General features: G+C 36.6%; 1 protein-coding gene across 1 annotated transcript in view; it reads left to right on the forward strand.

The window, feature by feature from the left end:
• The window catches only part of SCAPER (S-phase cyclin A-associated protein in the ER), a 183,964-nt gene that overhangs the window by 43,150 nt on the left and 119,881 nt on the right, over positions 1–20,933 (forward strand). The window contains exons 10-20 of the mRNA XM_014944728.1: positions 226–468; positions 2,000–2,170; positions 2,668–2,743; positions 3,206–3,323; positions 3,659–3,770; positions 4,242–4,382; positions 8,573–8,728; positions 12,778–12,920; positions 16,831–16,912; positions 18,237–18,389; positions 19,282–19,389. Coding sequence (XP_014800214.1) covers positions 226–468; positions 2,000–2,170; positions 2,668–2,743; positions 3,206–3,323; positions 3,659–3,770; positions 4,242–4,382; positions 8,573–8,728; positions 12,778–12,920; positions 16,831–16,912; positions 18,237–18,389; positions 19,282–19,389 — 1,503 coding nt within the window. The remainder of the gene's footprint in view (positions 1–225; positions 469–1,999; positions 2,171–2,667; positions 2,744–3,205; positions 3,324–3,658; positions 3,771–4,241; positions 4,383–8,572; positions 8,729–12,777; positions 12,921–16,830; positions 16,913–18,236; positions 18,390–19,281; positions 19,390–20,933) is intronic.

Below are 20,933 nucleotides of genomic sequence, written 5' to 3' on the forward strand. Positions count from 1 at the left end.
GTGCTGTGGACAAGTTTTTTTTCCCCAAAACCTCAGCATTGGGCACACCTCATACATAGAAGATTTCTCATAGAAAGATCCAAATTCTGCAAGATTCTGAGCAACTGAAATATACGTGGAGCTATTTGCATCACTCACTGTGAGGTTGTTAAAATCCTTTTGACTCCAGTGACTTTAAGAATCAGTATGTTACATTTGGTTAATTTTGGAAACGCCTCTCGTTAGTTGACAGCACGGGCCTGGGAGGACAGCGGGAGCAGTGGCACACCAGCGCAGGAGGAGTCCTCACAAACACTTTCAGAGATGCCTCCAGTTCTCACAAATACTGACTGTGCCTCACAACCTCTGCAGACTGATGCAGCTTCCTCCCCGACCACTGATACTATAGACCAGCATCAAACAGAAAAAGCTCAAACTGAAACCGAAATGGATCCCTCGGATATTTCAAATGTGAGTGCTGCCAGATTGGTAAGAAATCTTACAAGATTTCCGAGTAAATAATAAATACAAGCCTTAATTTTCTCATTCTGTGTTGCACAGTGTTTGTTGTTAGCCTGCTATAGAAATTGTAGAAATGCCTAGAAGGTATTTACTGTAGAAAAAATAGTTTGTTGCACAGATAATTTTCATGATAGGATTTAATTCCAGTAAATTTTCTGGATTTAAATTAGAAATATATAAATGTGTTACTTGAAATAAAGAGATCTGTGCTCTCATTACATTTTTTACACATATATTTGTCACAATTTTTCATTTCCTTCCAATATGCTGTTTACTATTTTAAGTCATTCACATTTCTTACTCCAATTTTGGTAATTATTCAAACAGTAAACACGTGGGCTATCAAAATTCTGTTAGAAATGAATGTGGACCTCTACTTTTTAAGACTAGCTAAACTGCTTTCTTGGACCTTCCTATACATCTAGCAATTTGGACTATTGTCATTAAGCCACAAATGTGAAGTCAGTATTCTGGTTTTATGTGGCTTCCCAAAAAGAAGCTGTGGAATTGTCTGTGGAATTCTGCAGGTTTCAAGGTGTGTCTGCTTTTCTGGATTCTCTGAGTGGACAATTGCAATAATGCTACGTAAAATCCAGGTTATACTTTCAGGTTATGTTTTGGGGTTTTTTTTTTTTCAGAAACTAGATTAAAATTCTGATTTGCAGAGTTTTGCTGTAAATTGCTTTCCCTTTAACATCTTTTACAAAGTGGACTCCTGCTAGGTAATTTCCAGGTCAAGTGTCTGTTTTTAGAGCCGATTTCTAGCATCTCATCCACTAACGCTATTTCCGATTTCAGTGATTAACAGTTCAGATGCTGACAGTTTGGTGGGATCTGTATCTCCTGTGAGCATTTTACTACCCTGGTTACATTTTTTTGAGTGTCAATTTGCATATTGTGACACTTTGCTTTGTAACCAGAGTGGAAATGAAGCAGTTAATACTGGACATTAGAGAAGACAACAGGCAGTCAGCATTCTCAGGCTTACCTTCTTGACTAACGACCTTGCCATTCATGTTAAAAAACAATTGTAGCCTGAGATTCGATTGTATTAACTACAGTAAAGTTTCCAGATACAGTTCATTTTCATCTTTAAATAATACTTTGGAGCATGATTCCTTTTCTGGAAGTAACAGCAGGGCATGCTGTTAAAGTTTCAGAGTATGTGTTGCTTAGTCCCTAAGAGCTAGGTATTTAAAAGAATAATTAGAGAAGAACAGTCTTTGTTGCTTTTAATGACAGTGTTTGTGTAATACATTTTTGGAATGATGTGAGTGAGAATTAATTTCATAAGTGTTTCCTGTAGCTATTAGATGAGTAAATAGTTGCTAACAGTTTTAGTGGGGTTTATTATACACAAAATATAGCAGTAAAGGAACTACAGGTAATAAGAAGTTGAGAAAAAAAATCATATAATTCATATTAACTGTATGGAAAGCACTTTTTCGTGCCTGCTGCTGATTTTGGGGTTTTTTTTCTGGTTTGATGTTTCCTACAGTCCATGGCAGAAGTCCTCGCTAAGAAAGAAGAGTTAGCGGATCGCCTGGAAAAGGCAAATGAAGAAGCCATTGCTAGTGCTATTGCAGAGGAAGAACAATTAACTAGAGAGATTGAAGCAGAGGAAAACAATGACATTAATATTGAGACTGACAATGACAGCGACTTCTCTGTGAGTGCTCCATTTATTTTAAAGTACCCAACTTCAAGCTGTCTTTGATGTCAGTGGAGTATGAATATTGAATTTGTTCGTGTTCATTTTTGCGTGACTGTAACCTGTTTTACATGCAAATAGGGTAAATAGTGTCAGGTAATAGTTATGCCATACTGTCTAAGGTATATTTAGTCTTACAAACCTCAGCAGCACAGTGCTGTGAGTGGTACAGAGTCCTCTGATGTTGAAGTCATTGTCCTGCTGCCTGTTCCTGTGTGTGAAATTGGGAGAGCTGGGACTTGTTATATTGATTGCTACCACACAGGAGGTACTCTGGGTGAAACAGAAGTCTCCATCTCTGCTGTCAGAAACAGCTGGAACAGCATCTGTCTTTGAGATGGCTCATTCAGTTTGGACACATTGCTGAATGTCACTGGGTTGGCGCTGTTTAATGTGTGTGTACACCTCTGTGTTAAGGTTTATGTTTTTACTGTCTGGCTCATACTACCTTTCAGGCTGGTATGGGCAACGGAAGCATATCTTTCTGCGGTTTGTCTATGGACTGGAATGATCTGCTGGCAGATTATGAAGGTAAATTTTCATATATTACTGTGCCTGTGTTGAAATGGCAGCACAATTTAGAAAAATGCCCATTTTTCTCATGGTAGTTAAGGTCTCAGAAGGTCCCCCTGACATCTATGTGTTATTTCAAGTGATGTTATTTTTTATGATATTTCCTTAGGAAAGGTGGACTTGTGTGTTCAAACTCTCTCTGTGTGCCTTTGGTCTTCAGCTCTCTTCTCCCATCTCTCTACTAGAATTTGAAAATTTGTTATCCAGTTTTGTCTTAACATGTGGATAGAAGCATAATAAAATCATTAAGCATTGAAAATGCACAGGGGTTAGAGATGCTTTAGTCTGTGTTTGCACCTTCCTTAGGCTTAAGAGAGCACATTTTAGAGAGAACTTCGAGAGGAACTAAGCCTTATTAATTGCACTTCTCCCAGAAAAGTGTGTTTAAGTTATTTAAGTCTTTGTTTTCTTCATGTACAGCTCGTGAATCGTGGCGCCAGAGTAATTCTTGGGGAGACAGAGTGGAAGAAGAACCTGCACGTCCACCTGGGCATGGAATACACATGCACGAGAAGCTGTCCTCACCGTCACGCAAAAGGTTTGAGAGTTGTTACCTGTCTTGGTTAGCCAGTGAAGACAAGCAACCAAACTCATGGCTGCATGAAACTGTTGATAAATTACTTTCTTTAAGTCTGTGGGTGGAGAGTGTTACAGAAATCAGTGTATTATTTTCATAACAAACTAGGCTCGTGCTACATTGTCCTGCAAATGAAGATTTGAAGACTGGAAGAACAGCATTTACATTTAGGGGAAATAATTGCCCTCCAGTGGCCTGTTTGTTTTCTCTTACTAAAAAAGACATAGAAGTTTTTGCAACGCTGCCAGTTAATGTTGTCTCACTTGCTTTTGCTCTGCTTTGTTTTTTATTAAAAGAACAATAGCAGAATCCAAAAAGAAACATGAAGAGAAACAAATGAAAGCTCAACAGCTGAGAGAAAAGTTACGAGAAGAAAAAACGCTGAAGCTTCAAAAATTAATGGAGAGGGTAAGTTTCTGTAATACAAAGGAGCTGGTGTGCCGCCTTTCAGAAAAGCTTTTTTTTCCCCCCACATAGTCTAGAAATGTTAGAGATTAAAACTGACAGTAGAACAAAGTTTTGCTGTGTGTCTGAGTTCACATAGTTTTCACAGATAACTCGTGCATCACAGATACTAAAGAAAGTGTTACTGCAAATCATGAACTCCTGTGAGAGTTCATACTCTACTGCCTCAGGTTTGGGGAAGGTGTGAGAGAAGTGGGAATGTGTTGCATGTATCCAGTGTAAATGTGAACCTCACCAAACTGAAGCACTTGAGCAAGGCAGTGTTCTTTGGGTTAAACTTAATGCAGGCTTTGTGTACGGCATCAAAATGTTGTATTACTCTAAATAAAGCTTCCAATATCAGAAAATTCTGAGGAAAATTCAGGCCCTGTTTTCAGTTACCATATCAGTAATGAGTGTACTCATTATATATAGGAGAAAGATGTACGGAAATGGAAAGAAGAATTATTAGACCAAAGACGCAGGATGATGGAGGAGAAATTACTCCATGCAGAATTTAAACGTGAAGTGCAGCTACAAGCAATTGTGAAAAAAGCACAAGAGGAAGAAGCTAAGGTAAGTTATTATTTTTTTTAGAAGGCAACTATTTAACAGTTTTGCATGAAAATATTTTGTCCCTCAGAGTGCTCATGAGTAGGTTGTGAAGGATGGTACAAGTTAGATATGAATACATGTGAACTAGAAAGAGAGTAAACTTTGATCTCTAAACCAGACAATTTTTCTCTAATATGAATTTAAAATTAATTAGTTGTTGTTAGACATCATAGTGGGTTGTACTGGAAGAAAAGATTGGTTGAAATAAAGAACTCATAGTCATCTTCCTGCTTTTGTTCCTCACAGAGAGTATGGCAGCATTTTTGGTGACAGCTAGTCACAGAATCACAAAATCTTCATGGTTGGAAGGGACCTTTGAGATCATTGAGTCCAACCACAAAAAAAAACAAAACCAAAACCACACACCACACCCACCCACCCACAGACACAAACCAACAATCTCAGGCACTAGACCATGCCCTGAAGTGCCATGTCTACACGTTTCTTAAATCCCTCCAGGGATGTTGACTCCACCACCTCCCTGGGCAGGCTGTTCCAGAGCCTGACCACTCTCTCAGAAAAGTAATTCTTCCTAATATCTAATCTAACCTCCCCTGCCCCAACTTCAGACCATTTCCTCTGGTTCAGTCATTATTCTCTTGGGAGAAGAACCCCCACCTCTCTACAGTCTCCTTTCAGGGAGTTGTAGAGGGCAATGACGTCCCCCTTCAGCCTCCTCTTCTCCAAACTGAACATGCCCATTTCCCTCAGCCTCTCCCCAGTCCTCCTGGAAGGAGCACAGGATCTGATTATAAATTCTCTCTTTCCAGCACATAGAGTTGAGAAGTGGGGAGAGCTCATTGCTCTTCCCTTTCTTACACACCATTCTATACCCAGCATTCTGTGTCCTTTGACAATAGTTCTGTTGCTGTGTTGTGTAACACTAATATTATTAAACAGCTGGAAATAGAAGCCTAGAGTTAGCATATGGCAATTATTCTAAAACAAGTATTTCGTTTAGTGCTCTTCTGACTTTAATATGTAATTTCATAAGACCAGCACTAGATGAATGCTTTTTTGGTTTACCTTATTCATGCTACTTTGATAAACATTGTTGTGGTTTAACCCCAGCCAGCAACTAAGTACTGCACAGCCCTCACTCGCTCTACACCCCAGTCCTAGGGGCAGGGGGGAGAGCATCAGAAGGGTAAAAGGGAGAAAACTCAGGGGTTGAGATAAAAATAGTTTAATAATTGAAAAAATTAAAATGTAAAAATAATAGTAATAATTTTTAGAAGTGATGGAAAAAGAAAATAACAAAGAAATAACACCCAAGAAAGACAAGCGGTGCAAATGGAAACAATTGCCCACCACCAACCGACCGATGCGCAGCCAGTCCCCGAGCAGCAGCCCTCCCACCAGCCTCCCCCCTAGTTTTAGTCCTGAGCACGACATCGTATGGCATGGGATGTCCCCAGTTGGGGTCACCTGTCCCCTCTCTGTCCCCTCCCAACTCCTTGTGCACCCCCAGCCAACTCGCTGGTGGGGGGGGTGTGAGGAGCAGAAAAGGCCTTGACGCTGCGTAAGCCCCACTCAGCAATAACTGAAACATCCCTGTGTTGTCAACACTGCTTGCAGCACAAATCCAAAACATAAGCCCATACTGGCTACTGTGAAGAACATTAACTCTACCCCAGCCAAAACAAACACATCATAAACGAAATACTTTATTTTATTTTAAAGGCTGCTTTTCCCAAGGAGAGATATATGCATCTACTTAAAGTGAAAAAGTTACATTATATAATGAGCATGTATCCCAGCTGTGATTGATGCAGCTGTTCATCCATGTTATTTAAGAAAAGCACAACAAAACTGATTTAGCTTTTTAATTTAGTTGTTATTTCTGTCTTTTGTGTTAAAATGGTTTCTACATTACCTAATTCAGTCTAACCTACCTTCATTATTGTTTCATTACACCGGTGTGACTTCTATAATCATATTAACTAAATCACACTTGCCATAACTCCCCAGCTAAACAGATGTTTCAAGTACTCTGTGTGTTTAAATGTGTAAGGTCTGCTGCCTCTTAAGGTTCTTGTGTTCTGGAAATCAAGGTTAATTAGGCCAGAAGGCTTTAAAGAAACAGCAGATGAGTAGTATGTATGGCTGAAGACCATGGTAACTGTTGCTGCCCAGTTGGTTATCTAAATTCCCAGTGCTTACTTGTTTACTGAACTGTGAAATCCATTCTGTAAATGGATTCTAGTCAGTAAACAAAGCTACAAATATTATCCTGCCACCCTTGATGTGATCTGTTGTTGCCTGTCCATGTGTTTTCTCTTTTACTCATTTCTTTTGTGCATTCAGACATAGCATGAACTTTGAGTACAGCCAAAGATTTTCTATTGCAATCATAGGTTTGAATATGGTTTATAGCTGATGTATTTTTATAGTTTTCCTCAATAACTTTGGTTCTAAAATTTTTACTTTATTAACTCAAAGTACAGTTAAGTTAAGAGTTTTATTTTTCCCATCCATATAAGTTTCTCAAGCATTTGCATTTAAAAACCTATAGGTGATGAGTTAGAGTTTGATTTTTCCCATCCATATAATTTTCTAAAGCATTTGCATTTAAAAACCTATAGGTGATAAGAATTTTATTCAGCAACTGTGTAGTGATAACAAAATATTGATTACCTTCATGAACCTAAGTAGTAGAAGAGCATATTCTTTGATGTTTTGTATGCACATTAAAATACTTTTAAGTTAGCCTTTTTACAGTATTTTCTTTTTTTATTCTTGTCTCTCGCACTGTCCTGTGGTTGAAAAAAAAATGTTTGTGAAATAGGCTACATTGATAAGAAATATTAAGACAATGAGCTGCTTTGTCTTTTTTTATTCATAGTCTGTATAGTTTCACTTTTTTATTCAGGAAGTACCTATCTATTTAAAGTTAGATCAAAAGACCTGTTGGATTTTACTAGCAGTTATGTATTTTACTGATTTATCCAGCTGGGTCTTAGCAGTCCGCGTTTGGTGACTGAGAGAATAGACTAATGAAGTCTCGTTGCTGAGAAGACTGGGAAGATTTTTCTGGTATTTACCCAAAGTTTCTTGTTTTTCTGATATAGTTCAGTTTCTCTTTTTTATATTACATATTCCTCGGGCCTATCCTCTTTTTAAAAAAGAAAAAAGGCAAACAAAAACAACAAACAAAACAACCAAAGAAAAAAAAAAACCCCAAAAATGAAAAAACAGCCTTGCTCTTAAACTTGGTAGTTTTCCAACCCGTTCTGGAGAATGTCTCATCAGTTTAATTATCACATGGACGGTATTCCCTAAGAATGAAACTTACTTCAGCTTCTCAGATCTCTTCTTACACTTTCTGGTTATTTGCAGGTGATGATAAGAAGTATTAAGACAATGAGCTGGTTCGTCTTTTTTCTTATTCATAGTCTGTATAGTTTCACTTTTTTGCTACATTGATAAGAAATATTAAGACAATGAGCTGCTTTGTCTTTTTTTATTCATAGTCTGTATAGTTTCACTTTTTTATTCAGGAAGTACCTATCTATTTAAAGTTAGATCAAAAGACCTGTTGGATTTTAGTAGCAGTTACATATTTTACTGATTTATCCAGCTGGGTCTTAGCAGTCCACATTTTGTGACTGAGAGAATAGACTAATGAAGTCTCGTTGCTGAGAAGACTGGGAAGATTTTTCTGGTATTTACCCAAAGTTTCTTGTTTTTCTGATATAGTTCAGTTTCTCTTTTTTATATCAAGTATTCCTCGGGCCTATCCTCTTTTTTTTTTTTTTTTTTTTTTACATATTCCTCGGGCCTATCCTCTTTTTAAAAAAGAAAAAAGGCAAACAAAAACAACAAACAAAACAACCAAAGAAAAAAAAAAACCCCAAAAATGAAAAAACAGCCTTGCTCTTAAACTTGGTAGTTTTCCAACCCGTTCTGGAGAATGTCTCATCAGTTTAATTATCACATGGACGGTATTCCCTGAATAAAAACAACAGACAAAACAACCAAAGGAAAAAAAAAATCACGAAAAAACAGAGCCTTACTCTTAAACTTGGTGGTTTTCCAACCCATTCTGGAGAATGTCTCACCAGTTTAATTATCACATGGACGGTATTCCCTAAGAATGAAACTTACTTCAGCTTCTCAGATCTCTTCTTACACTTTCTGGTTATTTGCAGGTGAATGAAATTGCATTTATAAATACCTTAGAAGCTCAGAACAAACGTCATGATGTGTTGAATAAACTAAAAGAGTATGAACAACGCTTAAATGAGTTACAAGAGGAGCGTCAACGAAGACAAGAGGAAAAACAAGCACGTGATGAAGCAGTTCAGGTATAATATATCTGTAGTTGCAGGGGGACAATGAAATAAGTGTTTGTTTTTCATTTTGGCTATGCAGTCGTTGTTGCTTTCTGTCTTACCTCCTTTGTTCAACTTCAGGAAAGTGTAATATGTTTCTCCTTTATAATTTTTCAGCAGTGAGAGGGAGAAAGGTGAGTCTTAACGACTCCACAGCAGAGGTATTATAGATGCTGGGTAGATAATTCGTGCCTCTCTTAAGCTTTATTTAAAAAATATGTTACTCCATTATAAGAAAATCCTTATGTTTTGGTAACACTTAAAACTTTGAGAGAGGTAACAGAGAAATGTACCTTATCATATGCCTACTGTCATAAATCCAATACTTTTTACAGGATCAGTGAAAACCACAGTGTTTTTGTTCCTGGAATCCTGTTTTTTAGGATTTTTTTGTTGTTTGTTTTAATACAGTATTCCAATACTAAGTTTTCCCAGTCTCACACATCCACTTTTTTGACACTGTTCTCTACATCGGTGTCTAAAACATAAGTTTTCTCTTACGTAAACTCCTCTTCCCTCTCTACACGTACCTCGGGTCACCACAACTGTAGATCACCCCTGAATCCAGCTTCTGCCAGAGCTTAGTACTTAGAATTAGCAGCTGATTCTGCCTCCTTGTTGGAAAACAGGGCATGTTACTGACTTCAGTGCTCAGAAGCCATTTTTGAGACAGAAGGTACTCCAAAAGTGCTGGATAAAACTCTTTTGGAGATTATTAAAAGTTTCTGGTTTTCCAAGGGCCGGTTACATTATCAGTGAAAAGTGCCCTTCCAGATTATCTATGGAAAACCTGCTCTCAGTGATCCTGGTTATTGTAGTTACTCAGACTACCCGATTCTAGAATTCCTGGAGTCCTTTTCTGGGATTTTGGGGTATTTTTAAGTCTTTCTTTTCTCTACCATTTTATTCAGTCCTTTCCTGGGTTGTGCAGGCATCAGGCTGTTCTTAGGCTGGTAGCTGAACTAGAACAAACACTGCAGACAGGCGTTCAGTACTAAATGCCACTTTAGGATCACACTGTTCCGTCCATATCCTTTCTGCCAGACCAAGCAGATGCTTTCTGCTGTGATTTGTCAATGCACAACTTGCTTAGCAGTTGTGCAAAACCCTATAATTTAAGGTATGCTGGAGTTTCCCCTCCTGTCCCCTGGAAAACAATGTGCATTCCCTTCACAGGGGAGCTTTTCCTGCACTCTTGTGGAGCTGGACCCCACTCCCAGTATAACTTTTTTAGCAGTTAGTATAACTAGGAACAGATAATTCCACTTCGGTGAACTGAAATGAATCATGAGATTTCTGGCCTATAAGTAGGAATTTAACTTTTTGCAAAAACTCTTCAAACACTGAAAGAATACAAAACTTCTAAGCATAACTATACATTTACTGTAACAGTGATGAACTTTTAATATACATGGAATTGCATAATTTAAAATCACAAGGATTCTCAAAATGGTATAAAATATTGGTGTCCATGAAAACTGGGCCGTTTCTGTTTACCTGAACACTGACTTTGTCAACCTCAAGGATTTCTCAGATCCATTCAATAAAATCTACTTGCTTTTTCCTGACACCAAATTCTGCAGATTCACCTTTAAACCCTTCTTTTCATCAGGCTTATTTTAACTTTCTAATTACAGGTTCTACTAAAGATTATTTTTAAATTTTTTTTTAGCTTTTACTTTCATTTCCAATTAGTAGCGCTGGTACCTAATTCAAATTAGCCTTTGAGGCCTTTGAGGCCTTAGAGGCCTTTGTAAGGCATGTCCAGCAGAACTCGTATTTGTTTTTATGATCCACGGGGTGTATTCTGTAAAACAGTTTGCATTCTTGTCAGTTTAATAGTACAGTTGTGGCAAAGCATGCCATATCTTGTCTTATTTATTTTATTAAGAATGAAATGAATGTATTTATGCAATGTTGTTACTGAAACATTATGCAGGAAAAGAATATATGGTTACTGTGAAAGCCAGAGTTTTGATTCTCCATGACCAAGCTGTATGGCTGTGGAGATGCAGCCAGTGCAGTTAATGTCATATTCACTACTAGGAAATGCTGTACATGGAATAAAAAAAAGTCACTTATTTTGTAGTTCTTAATTTCTTGAGACGTCATATTCGCTACTAGGAAATGCTGTACATGGAATGAAAAAAAGGTCACTTATTTTGTAGTTCTTAATTTCTTGAATGAAGTATAAGGTTAATGTTTTCTGTTCTTAATTTTTCTAAAAATCTAAATTTTTGTAAAGCCAATATTTAAGAATGCAGGGCCCTTGTCTAACCGTGTAAAAATGTTCATTATTTCAGCAAGTTTTGGTTTGTCCTAATGAAATCTCATACTGTTTCCTGAAAGAAAAGTAATTTATTTGCTGGTATAGTGATGTCCATTTACAGTGCTGGAATTCGTGGCAAGGACTATATTTTAAAAATATATTTAAATTTCTATTTGTCATTTATTCTGTCATACAAAACAGAGTAATCTTTCAGTAAGATAGGGGTTTGAAGACCATATTAAAAATTCAGTTTCGTCCCAGACTTACAGCTGAACAAAATGATCACATTTCTTCTTAGTAAAACTCACGAACTTAATGAATACTTATAAATGTCTTATTTAAATATAAGGTTTCAAACATGCTTTATTTTTACATTTGTTGCTGGTAGAAGTATAGTCATTGTGTCAGAAATGTTTATAATAGTTTATTCTGTCATACAAAACAGAGTATTTTTCAGTAAGATAGGGGTTTGAAGACCACGTTAAAAATTCAGTTTCATCCCAGACTTGGAGCTGAACAAAATGATCACATTTCTTCTTAGATTTATTCTGTCATACAAAACAGAGTAATCTTTCAGTAAGATAGGGGTTTGAAGACCATATTAAAAATTCAGTTTCGTCCCAGACTTACAGCTGAACAAAATGATCACATTTCTTCTTAGTAAAACTCACGAACTTAATGAATACTTATAAATGTCTTATTTAAATATAAGGTTTCAAACATGCTTTATTTTTACATTTGTTGCTGGTAGAAGTATAGTCATTGTGTCAGAAATGTTTATAATACCATATATAGTTTCTTAATTAGTCAGAAAAAAAGTAAAAATTGAGTAGTGAGAAATCATATAGTCAATGATAGTGCAAAAATTAATTGCCAAATCCGTTTTGTTTTATAAACATTCTGATAGTTCAGAATCGTGATTTAAATATTAATATTCCATGGGAGCATATGTTATTTCTACATCATCTGTATCCTGTGGGATGTTTAAAATGTTTTCAAGTACTCTCATTAATGAACTCATTTTATAAGCTTCTAGATTGGATAGACTTTTTCAGGATGAGCAAAATATATGGCCAATTAATGTGTAGCTTAGTTCATACAACTGTGATTCCAATGTACGTGTTTATAATACCATATATAGTTTCTTAATTAGTCAGAAAAAAAGTAAAAATTGAGTAGTGAGAAATCATATAGTCAATGATAGTGCAAAAATTAATTGCCAAATCCGTTTTGTTTTATAAACATTCTGATAGTTCAGAATCGTGATTTAAATATTAATATTCCATGGGAGCATATGTTATTTCTACATCATCTGTATCCTGTGGGATGTTTAAAATGTTTTCAAGTACTCTCATTAATGAACTCATTTTATAAGCTTCTAGATTGGATAGACTTTTTCAGGATGAGCAAAATATATGGCCAATTAATGTGTAGCTTAGTTCATACAACTGTGATTCCAATGTACGGTCAAGCTTCTGAATATACTCATATTTACATACTATTCCTTTATCTAATTAAAAAGCAGCTCTTACTCCATCACGAAAGTAGGACAAAATTCTATAAGCAGGTGTTGGTCAAGCTAAATATACTCATATTTGCATACTATTCCTTTATCTAATTAAAATGCAGCTCTTACTCCATCATGAAAGTAGGACAAAATTCTATAAGCAGGTGTTAAAATACAGTTTCCATTAATTCCCTTTAGTTTTTTTTTTCCAATAAGAAAAGTTACAATTAACTTTTCTATGACTAGGAGCGCAAGAGAGCCCTGGAGGCAGAACGACAAGCCCGAGTTGAGGAGCTGCTGATGAAGAGGAAGGAACAAGAAGCGCGGATTGAACAGCAGAGGCAAGAGAAAGAAAAAGCACGAGAAGATGCAGCACGGGAGAGAGCCAGGTAATGCTGCAATAATATTGGTGGTTCCCTGCCCTTCACCAGATCCTTTCCAGCAAACTGCAGCTTCTCTATAACAACAGTACCTTCTTAGCTCTTCAGGCTTAGTATTTTAAAAAGTAACATTAATAAATATTCTTGATGAATGGTTTGAAAGAAGAAATCAGGTGAGTAATCATAAATTTTGTAATAGAATTTTGTATTCCTTAGGTACATGCAGAATATAACATGCAAGGCTGTATTTTATTATATTCATCTTAGTTTTATTGCTAACAAGACCTTTTAATAATTTGACTTTTTAATATTTTAGCTTAATTTTCAAGGGAAGCAAGATTAATGTCCCTGTGTTCCCCATTTCCTCCGCTCTCCAGGAACTTTTGGACTTACTGGCATCAATTTGAGTTCACCTTTTTGTAGACACCAGAGATTACGTTTGTGAAGCACAAAGCCGGGAAATCAGGCTTCATTAATTCTACTGCCTACGAACTACTTGGTTTATGGTTTTGCCCATAATCAGAAGTTCCTAAAAGGGTTTTCATATGGGCTCTTCTCTCTCTTTCTTTTGAGCCAAACATGAGGTGCAGAGAGGATGAATGTTGGGTGGCATTGTGGTGTGTCGGAAAGGTTTACTTTCAGGTCTGATTCAGGAAAACTGCTTTCTGCTTATTGTTTAATTTGCCAAATCCTATTTGTATTCACCTCCTGTTGTTCCCTCTTTCCTTACAGTTCTACTGCCACAAGCATTCCATAAAACCTAAATAGAAGTTACATTTTTCCTATGACAAGAAGTATTCACTAATGGTTCTTGAAACATTTTTATTGTCACAGCTTGTTTTCTTCAAAGTTATCATGAAGAGGTTTGGGTTTTTTCTCCAAGTAAAATATTCAGAAACGCATTGATCGCCTTCTTTCATCTTACAAAGTCATGAGTAATTCTAGCTTGACATCATAAAGAGATTCAACTTTCAATGAGATGTTTAATGAATTGTGGATAGGATCTGTGGCCTTGCCTAGGGCTTTGTGGATCTTTCCTCAATGTATTGAGCCAAAGTCACAGTGAGACAGAGTGAGTTGGAAGGGCTTCGGTATCTTATTCTCATTCACAGACACTTGAGGAAGATTAGGACTAACAGGGAGAATTTTTGTTATGCTGTTTTGAGAAGATGACACTGCATGTGTGAGGCTTCTACATCTTTCTGAAATTTGAGGAAGCCATCACAGTGAGCAAATGTGAGATAATTGTCCTGTTGACATCTTTGCTTTCTTAGATGTTCTGCAGTTAGAACTTGTCTAAAGACTCAAGGCACGTAATTCTTTGCTGTTTTTGTTTAATCAGATTTAATTTTCCCACTTTCCTTTGTTGAAGAACAGCAGTTTCCATTTGCCTTCTCTTAGCAAAAAATGCTGAAAAACAGTACTATGTTTGCTACTATAGCACTCAGTTTTCAAATGCTTTGTACTTGATATTGCAGGACCATGCTTGCATTTGTTTTTCTTTGCCAGATGCTGATTATACAAGAGAGATTTTTTTCCTCTTTTTTTTTTTTTTTTTTTTTTGATAATTTTGGGAAAGAGTAGGAAAGAATGTCTGTGTGGTGCCCTACAAGAGGCTGATTCCGTTATGTCAGAATGGCCTCGGAGTCATTCCACCTCCTCAGCAACAGTTCTGAGGTTTCTCTAACAGAGGAGGATTCAAAGTGTCCTCGTTTAGAGTTCAGGGAGAGATGAGCTTGCCAGGAAGCTGGCTCTAGTGTCCCTTCTGGCTTGGACTTCAGCAGGTTTTGGTGGAACCTCAAAGTATCATTTGGTGTTTTGTTTTGTTGTTTGTTTTTTTTCCCTGCTGCTAGGATTTGACTCTTATCCTGAAGATTTAATACTTGCTGGAATGAGTAATTTTTGGAATATCTGCCTGAAGTTTCTTCAGTATAAGCTTTACCATGTGCATCTGGTGGTGATTAAAGCATCTGTATGAAAGGAATAGTGTACTTAAAACTGACTTTAAAAGCCCCTCTGCCCTTATGGTACGTTAACTTGATTCCAGTAAGGTTTTAGATGTAATTTCAGAGTATTTTATATTCCTGAGAGTTGAAATCCATAATATGGAAAATTTTGTTCTTGTCAATAGAAATCGTAAAACTGTATAATGTAACCTTATCATGTAAAAAGCATGCTTTTCAGAAGGACTTACACTGGAGTAATGTTGTTGCTCTATAAATTGAAGCATTAGAATTTTGTTTCAAATATTATTAATGCAAAGTATGCAATGATTTTAATTTGTTGGATTAAACAAATAGGTAAAAACACATACTGAAAGAAGTAGGTAAAATAAGCTTTGGGTTTGGGTCATGTGTTAGTTGTGATTTGTTTCAGCTCGTGGTGGGAGACAGAAACTCTTTAAAACAAAACCAAAGACTGTAGTTCAGCCTTTCTTTATATACCTTAGGGGAGATAGCACATAAACTACCTTCTCATCCATCATCTCTGCCTCACCCCCCTCCACGCCCATGGAGAGAGGAAGAGTTCACTTATACTTTCTGAAAGGACAATTGTGTGTAGTGTTTATCGTTGATTTGCTTCCTTCCCCAACTTCTTTCCTATCTGCTTTTATATTTTCTGTGTCTTTTTGTTTTAAAATGTTACTTTATCTGAGCCTCCTACTTTTACCGAAATGTCTTTGTTTTTTCTGTGAGTTTTCTGTTTAAAAAAACCTGAACAAACACAAATCCACGCAAACCAGAAACCACTGCTGTTTGGATAATATTCTTTATGTTATCCTTTCTGGTTTTGTCACTCAAACTACTTTAATTTTAGAATGCCTTTAAAAGGCTGGCTAATGGCTGTGAATGACTTCTTCATTGCTCAGTTTTACTCAAACCTATCTTTACTTCATTTGGCCCTTCACAGCTGCCAGACTCCCAGGAGAAGGGTTTCTTTCCCACCCCAATTCTTTCTGTACAAACAGCCTGAGTACCTGACTTTCTGCCTCTCTAGGGTTTGATAGCTCCCCTGGCTACCTGATCACTAGCAAGTTGTTCTTGATGAAACTGTTATCTGCAGGTTTCTGCTTAATAGTTATAGTAACCGATCACATTATACCTCTTCTTTTCTCAGACAGAAAAAAATAATCTTAGTCTCTTCAGTAGGGTGATGCTCAGGGCATTGCCAGGCTCTTACTGACGTCCACATGTCAGCTGTGCTTTGGCACGTTGCTGGGGAGGGGAGGGAGAGTGGCTGAAAGTGAAGAGGACAACTGAAATCTGTGGGGTGATTCCGTTTCTGGCAGGGGGATGTAGGGCAGACAGGTTCAGTGAGCAAAACAGGTCCTGACTGCAGTTCTATACAGAAGGTGATGGTAAGATAAATACCTAATTTTTGCTGTCTTTTAGTAAAACATTTAGAATTGCAATATTCTAGAGCGTTGATTTATCACTCATGGCTGTATCATTTGATGTTGGTCAGAGTTTTATATAAAAGTTACACGATCAGTTCCACTGATCATCATTTTTATGAAATGCACCACCCTCATCGCCGTAAGTTTTTTTTCTTTGATTTGCCGTTGTACTCATCCCTTTGGGTCACTGACTGTAGCAATGGGCTGAAGGATGCTCATGGTGGCAGGGTATCATATTCATTGCTATTTTGTAGCACCGTGTTGACTGTCATCACTCTGGTTTGGACTGAGGTGTGATCGAGGCTCTGCTGTAGAGGTTCAAGTGTCTGCCTTCATTCCATCATCAAAATTAAAGCATCTGTATTTTCTATTAACTAAGTTGCTTTTTGTTGTCTGTCTTCCACTGAGCCAACTTTCAGCTTCGTTTTTGGGGTCCTTGTTCTCCATTTCAACCATGAATCAGTCATTACTCATGCTCTACGTGGTTACAAGTTCTTCCTCTGTTTATTATCTTTCGGTTAGAGATCGAGAAGAGAGGTTGGCAGCTCTTACTGCAGCTCAGCAAGAAGCCATGGAGGAACTACAGAAGAAGATTCAACTGAAGGTATAAAAGGATACTTTAGTTGAAAAATACATCAATAATATAGAATTTCTGCAAAAATACCTTCTGTATCTATGTTCTATTTGCTGAAGATGTTACATTGTACTGAACTACACAACTTTACAAGATATTTTTATTTAGACTTCTGCATTAAGAGGAGGCCCCTGCTGTATAACATACACTGTGTAGTTTGGAAAGACAGGACTGAGCCCTATGGAATTCATTAATTTCAAAGCTTTGAACATAAGAACAAGTAAACCTGTACTTTCTAAGAGAAGTCAAAGTACTTTTTAGTTAAATTGTGAGGAAAGTCAATACATAAAAACTCTCACACTGTGTTTTGTGAAGACAGTTCACCAAACAGTCACAGGGGGTGCTATCTTAAGCTATTGCAATTGATGCTGTCAAGTGTGGCATTTGATTTCCTTTTGTTTCGTGGATGGCTCCAGTTATTTCGTAAAATAGGCATAAGGATCAAGCCCTTTCTTTGTAGTTCACCTGTTCAGCTGAATTGACTGTCCAGTGGAGAACTAGGTATTAGAAATTTTGAAGAGATATCCACTATTTTTCAAGAGACGTAAAAACTTCTAAAATGATAAATTATATTTTTAAGGTTCCGAGTTGGATCTATGTATTAAAGTTTCAATTAATGATAAATCATGTAAATTTTTATTCTGGCATGGTTTATTTATATGTATGAATAATTTTTTGTTTCAGTGTTATTCTTTGCTTTGGTCACAATCTGAAGCACCACGGCTACATTTACTTGTCCTGTAAAATGCAGTTTTGTTATTAAATGCAATAGTAGTTGAGAGTTTGTTCCATTCTGTAGAGGCTTAGGTATGAAAATCCTCTGAGAGAATCCAGATACTGGGTTTACCTGCTACTGCAGCTAAATAACAAGTAATTTATTTTACTTTAATTTGTAGTTTATGATTTCAGATGTGTCAGTGAGAACAGCCCTACATAAGTTACGTATTTGTAGAATTGAAAGTTGAATTTACAATCTGTGCTAGAATGTTTCATTAAAAACAAAACCAGAACTGAGATGTTAAATGTTACAAGATTTACAGAAGGATTTGCAGCAGATTATTAATTGATAATCACCTATAAAACAAAAATAGTGCTGATTGATTTTTAAATCATAATGAAATGTTAAAATGTCTGTGATGTGTGGTGACTTTTAATGTCTTTCAGAAATAAAACATAGTTTAGCAGAAGTTCATCCCAACTGTACAGTATTTGGTAATTCCCAGTATTTCTTTGCACAGTTTAATTCCATTCGCTGTAATTCAATGTGTTTTGTCTTTTATTATTTTCCACTCAGCATGATGAAAGTATTAGAAGGCACATGGAACAAATTGAACAGAGGAAAGAGAAAGCAGCAGAGTTAAGCAGTGGAAGACATGCTAATACAGATTATGCACCAAAACTTACACCATACGAACGGAAAAAGCAGTGCTCATTATGCAATGTCATGGTAAGTTGGAGAGAGGAAATGCTGCTAGAACTGCAAGGTCAACTTGAGCCTTGAAGCTACAAATAATGCTTCATTCAGAGCTGAGAGTACCACACATCTACTGTGTGCCTCCTCTGCTTTTGTAATGTGCAGATTTTTGGATTCTTTTTGGGAATTTTTGGATTTTTCTGTCTATAAATGAGATTGAAATTCACTGAAGATCACTAGACACAGAGGAACCACATCAAGCTCAAGAAGTTCTTGAACTGAGTTTAGTTGGAGGCTTAAAAGTGTTGAAGGGTAGAATCAGTGCTCACTTTGTCTGTTCTTTTACTTTTCCTTTGGTATCTTATTTTTTGGTCACTGTTGGAAGCCAGGTGCTTTGCAGACTCCAGTCTCACCAGGGTGTCTCTTCTTGTGGCCCAGGAATGAGGGAGAACAGGAAGCCCTTACAGTCACTAAGTAGGAAGCAGGGAGATATGTTCTTGTTGATAATTGGTTTTACTGATTTGCAAAGACTGTATGTTATTGAATAAAGCCATATGTCTACTGAGCATTGTTTCTTTTGAATTGCTGAATTAAACAGGATTGCACGGTAGCACTTCATGCAGTGCTGGAAGAGAAACTCAGATTCAGCAGACTGGAGTCTTGTATATTCACTGATATTGCATTCCAGAATGAAAGTCAAATATATGAAGTTAGATTGAAGTAAAAATGGGATGAGAAGCCAAGATTTTTTTTTAGAATCTCTTAATGATTTGCTAGCCAGCAGGTTAATGGCTAATTTACTCTGAAATCCTGCATAAAAGTTGTTTATGTAAATTAAGTTGAGGAATAAAGTACTTAACTTAATTCTGTATACATTATGGAATTACTGAGGAAAAAAATTACTATTAAGTCATTGTCATTACAGATTTCATCAGAAGTTTACCTGTTTAGCCACATTAAAGGGAAAAAGCACCAACAAGCTGTGAGAGAAAACAGTAGTATACAGGGACGAGAGCTTTCAGATGAAGAAGTGGTAAGTTTTCTAATTTTTTTTTCTATATTAATTCTATTTTTAAATGCACATCCAGCTGAGTATCCTAAGAAAATAAAAAATTTGTATAAAGGAATGGAACAAGAAAGTTTGTGTTAGCATGGGAATAGCAGTGCCTTTTTGAATATAGACTACCGATGAAGAGGAACAAAAGAAACAGCGGATTCAAATACTTCAGGCAATTGCCACTTGAAGTAGGTTGTGTATAAAACATGACTAGTTGCTTTTCTATTAATCCAAAGGTGTTTTTCATCTCACTATATTTATCTTTTCATCATAAAAACCTGATGTGTTGTAGGTGTCTGCATTTTGCTGTACTTTTTTTTCTGTTCCTTCCTGTTGCCAAAAGTATCTTAGTTCTTTCTTAGGTTGCTATGTCTGCTCTCCTGTGCATCATGGTCACTAATACTGAAAATAGTAGTATTGTAGTACTAAATTACTTTAAAATGTGAGATTGGAAACACTTTGCATGGATTAGTGTTCCTAGAAAGAACAATAATTGGCACTTAGAGGTATTTTTAGGAAGCATTGAGGACATTTTATACTGAATCAAGAAACAATGCTGTTTTGAAGAACATTGGATGGTTGTCTGATGTAATTTCTCGTTGCTGCTGCCTGAATTGAACTACAGCGTAAAGTCAGGGCCTTTCCTGTGAGAAGAATTATAATGGTCAGACTTTGAGTTCTGTCTTATCCAAAAAAATTTGCGAATGCTCGTGTATTATTCCTGTCAGATGTTAGGAAGAAATCCTGTACCAAGCCAATTCTCCAGAGCTGATAAGATTTAAATGCATTGTGTTCAAGAGTCTGTTTCCAGCCAAGCTAATTCCAATGATACTGCTCAGTACTTCTAATTTTAGCTGTCTCCTCCTTTCCTTCACAGATCCTGTTACTATTTTTATTTGTTGAAATCCTCTCTTTGTTTTCAGCTTTTTACATCCAGTAGTAACATCTTTTCCTGCTAAAAAGCTGTGGAGAGTTAAATCTCTGAGATACTGAAATCCACAGAGGTGGTTATCATGGGAAAAACAGAAAAGAAAATTGGAGAGATACAGTAGTCTGGAGGAATAAATTTTTGCTGAGTTGCAGTTTGCCTACCCTTTCCTAACTGTAATGAAAGTACATAAACTGCCTTTTCAGTTTCTTTTTTCCTCTTTTACAGCGGTTAGTGGGATTTCTGTGGTTTGGGATTTGTTTTTAGATGCCAGGTTTACCTAACTGGATATATGGGAGGAGGCTTCATACTGCATCAATTTTCCTAGAAATATAAGCTGTGAGATTTCCCAAAATCTTTCATGTTGGTACATACACCAAAGTGTGGGCAATCTGCAATATTGAAATTTTCCTGTATCTATGTAGCCTTTGCTTGTATCTGTCTAGCCACTCATAATTGAAGTATGGTTCTTGCAGGGCAGCTGGCTCAGATGAATATGGAGGAAACAAGTAAACTAGATTTTTATTTGACTGGGTGTTATATGCCATTCACACATCTAATTTGATAGTTTAACAATTCCGGCTTCCAGAAA

The sequence above is a fragment of the Calidris pugnax genome, unplaced genomic scaffold, assembly GCF_001431845.1.
Source record: "Calidris pugnax isolate Ruff unplaced genomic scaffold, ASM143184v1 scaffold70, whole genome shotgun sequence".
Lineage (NCBI taxonomy): Eukaryota > Metazoa > Chordata > Aves > Charadriiformes > Scolopacidae > Calidris > Calidris pugnax.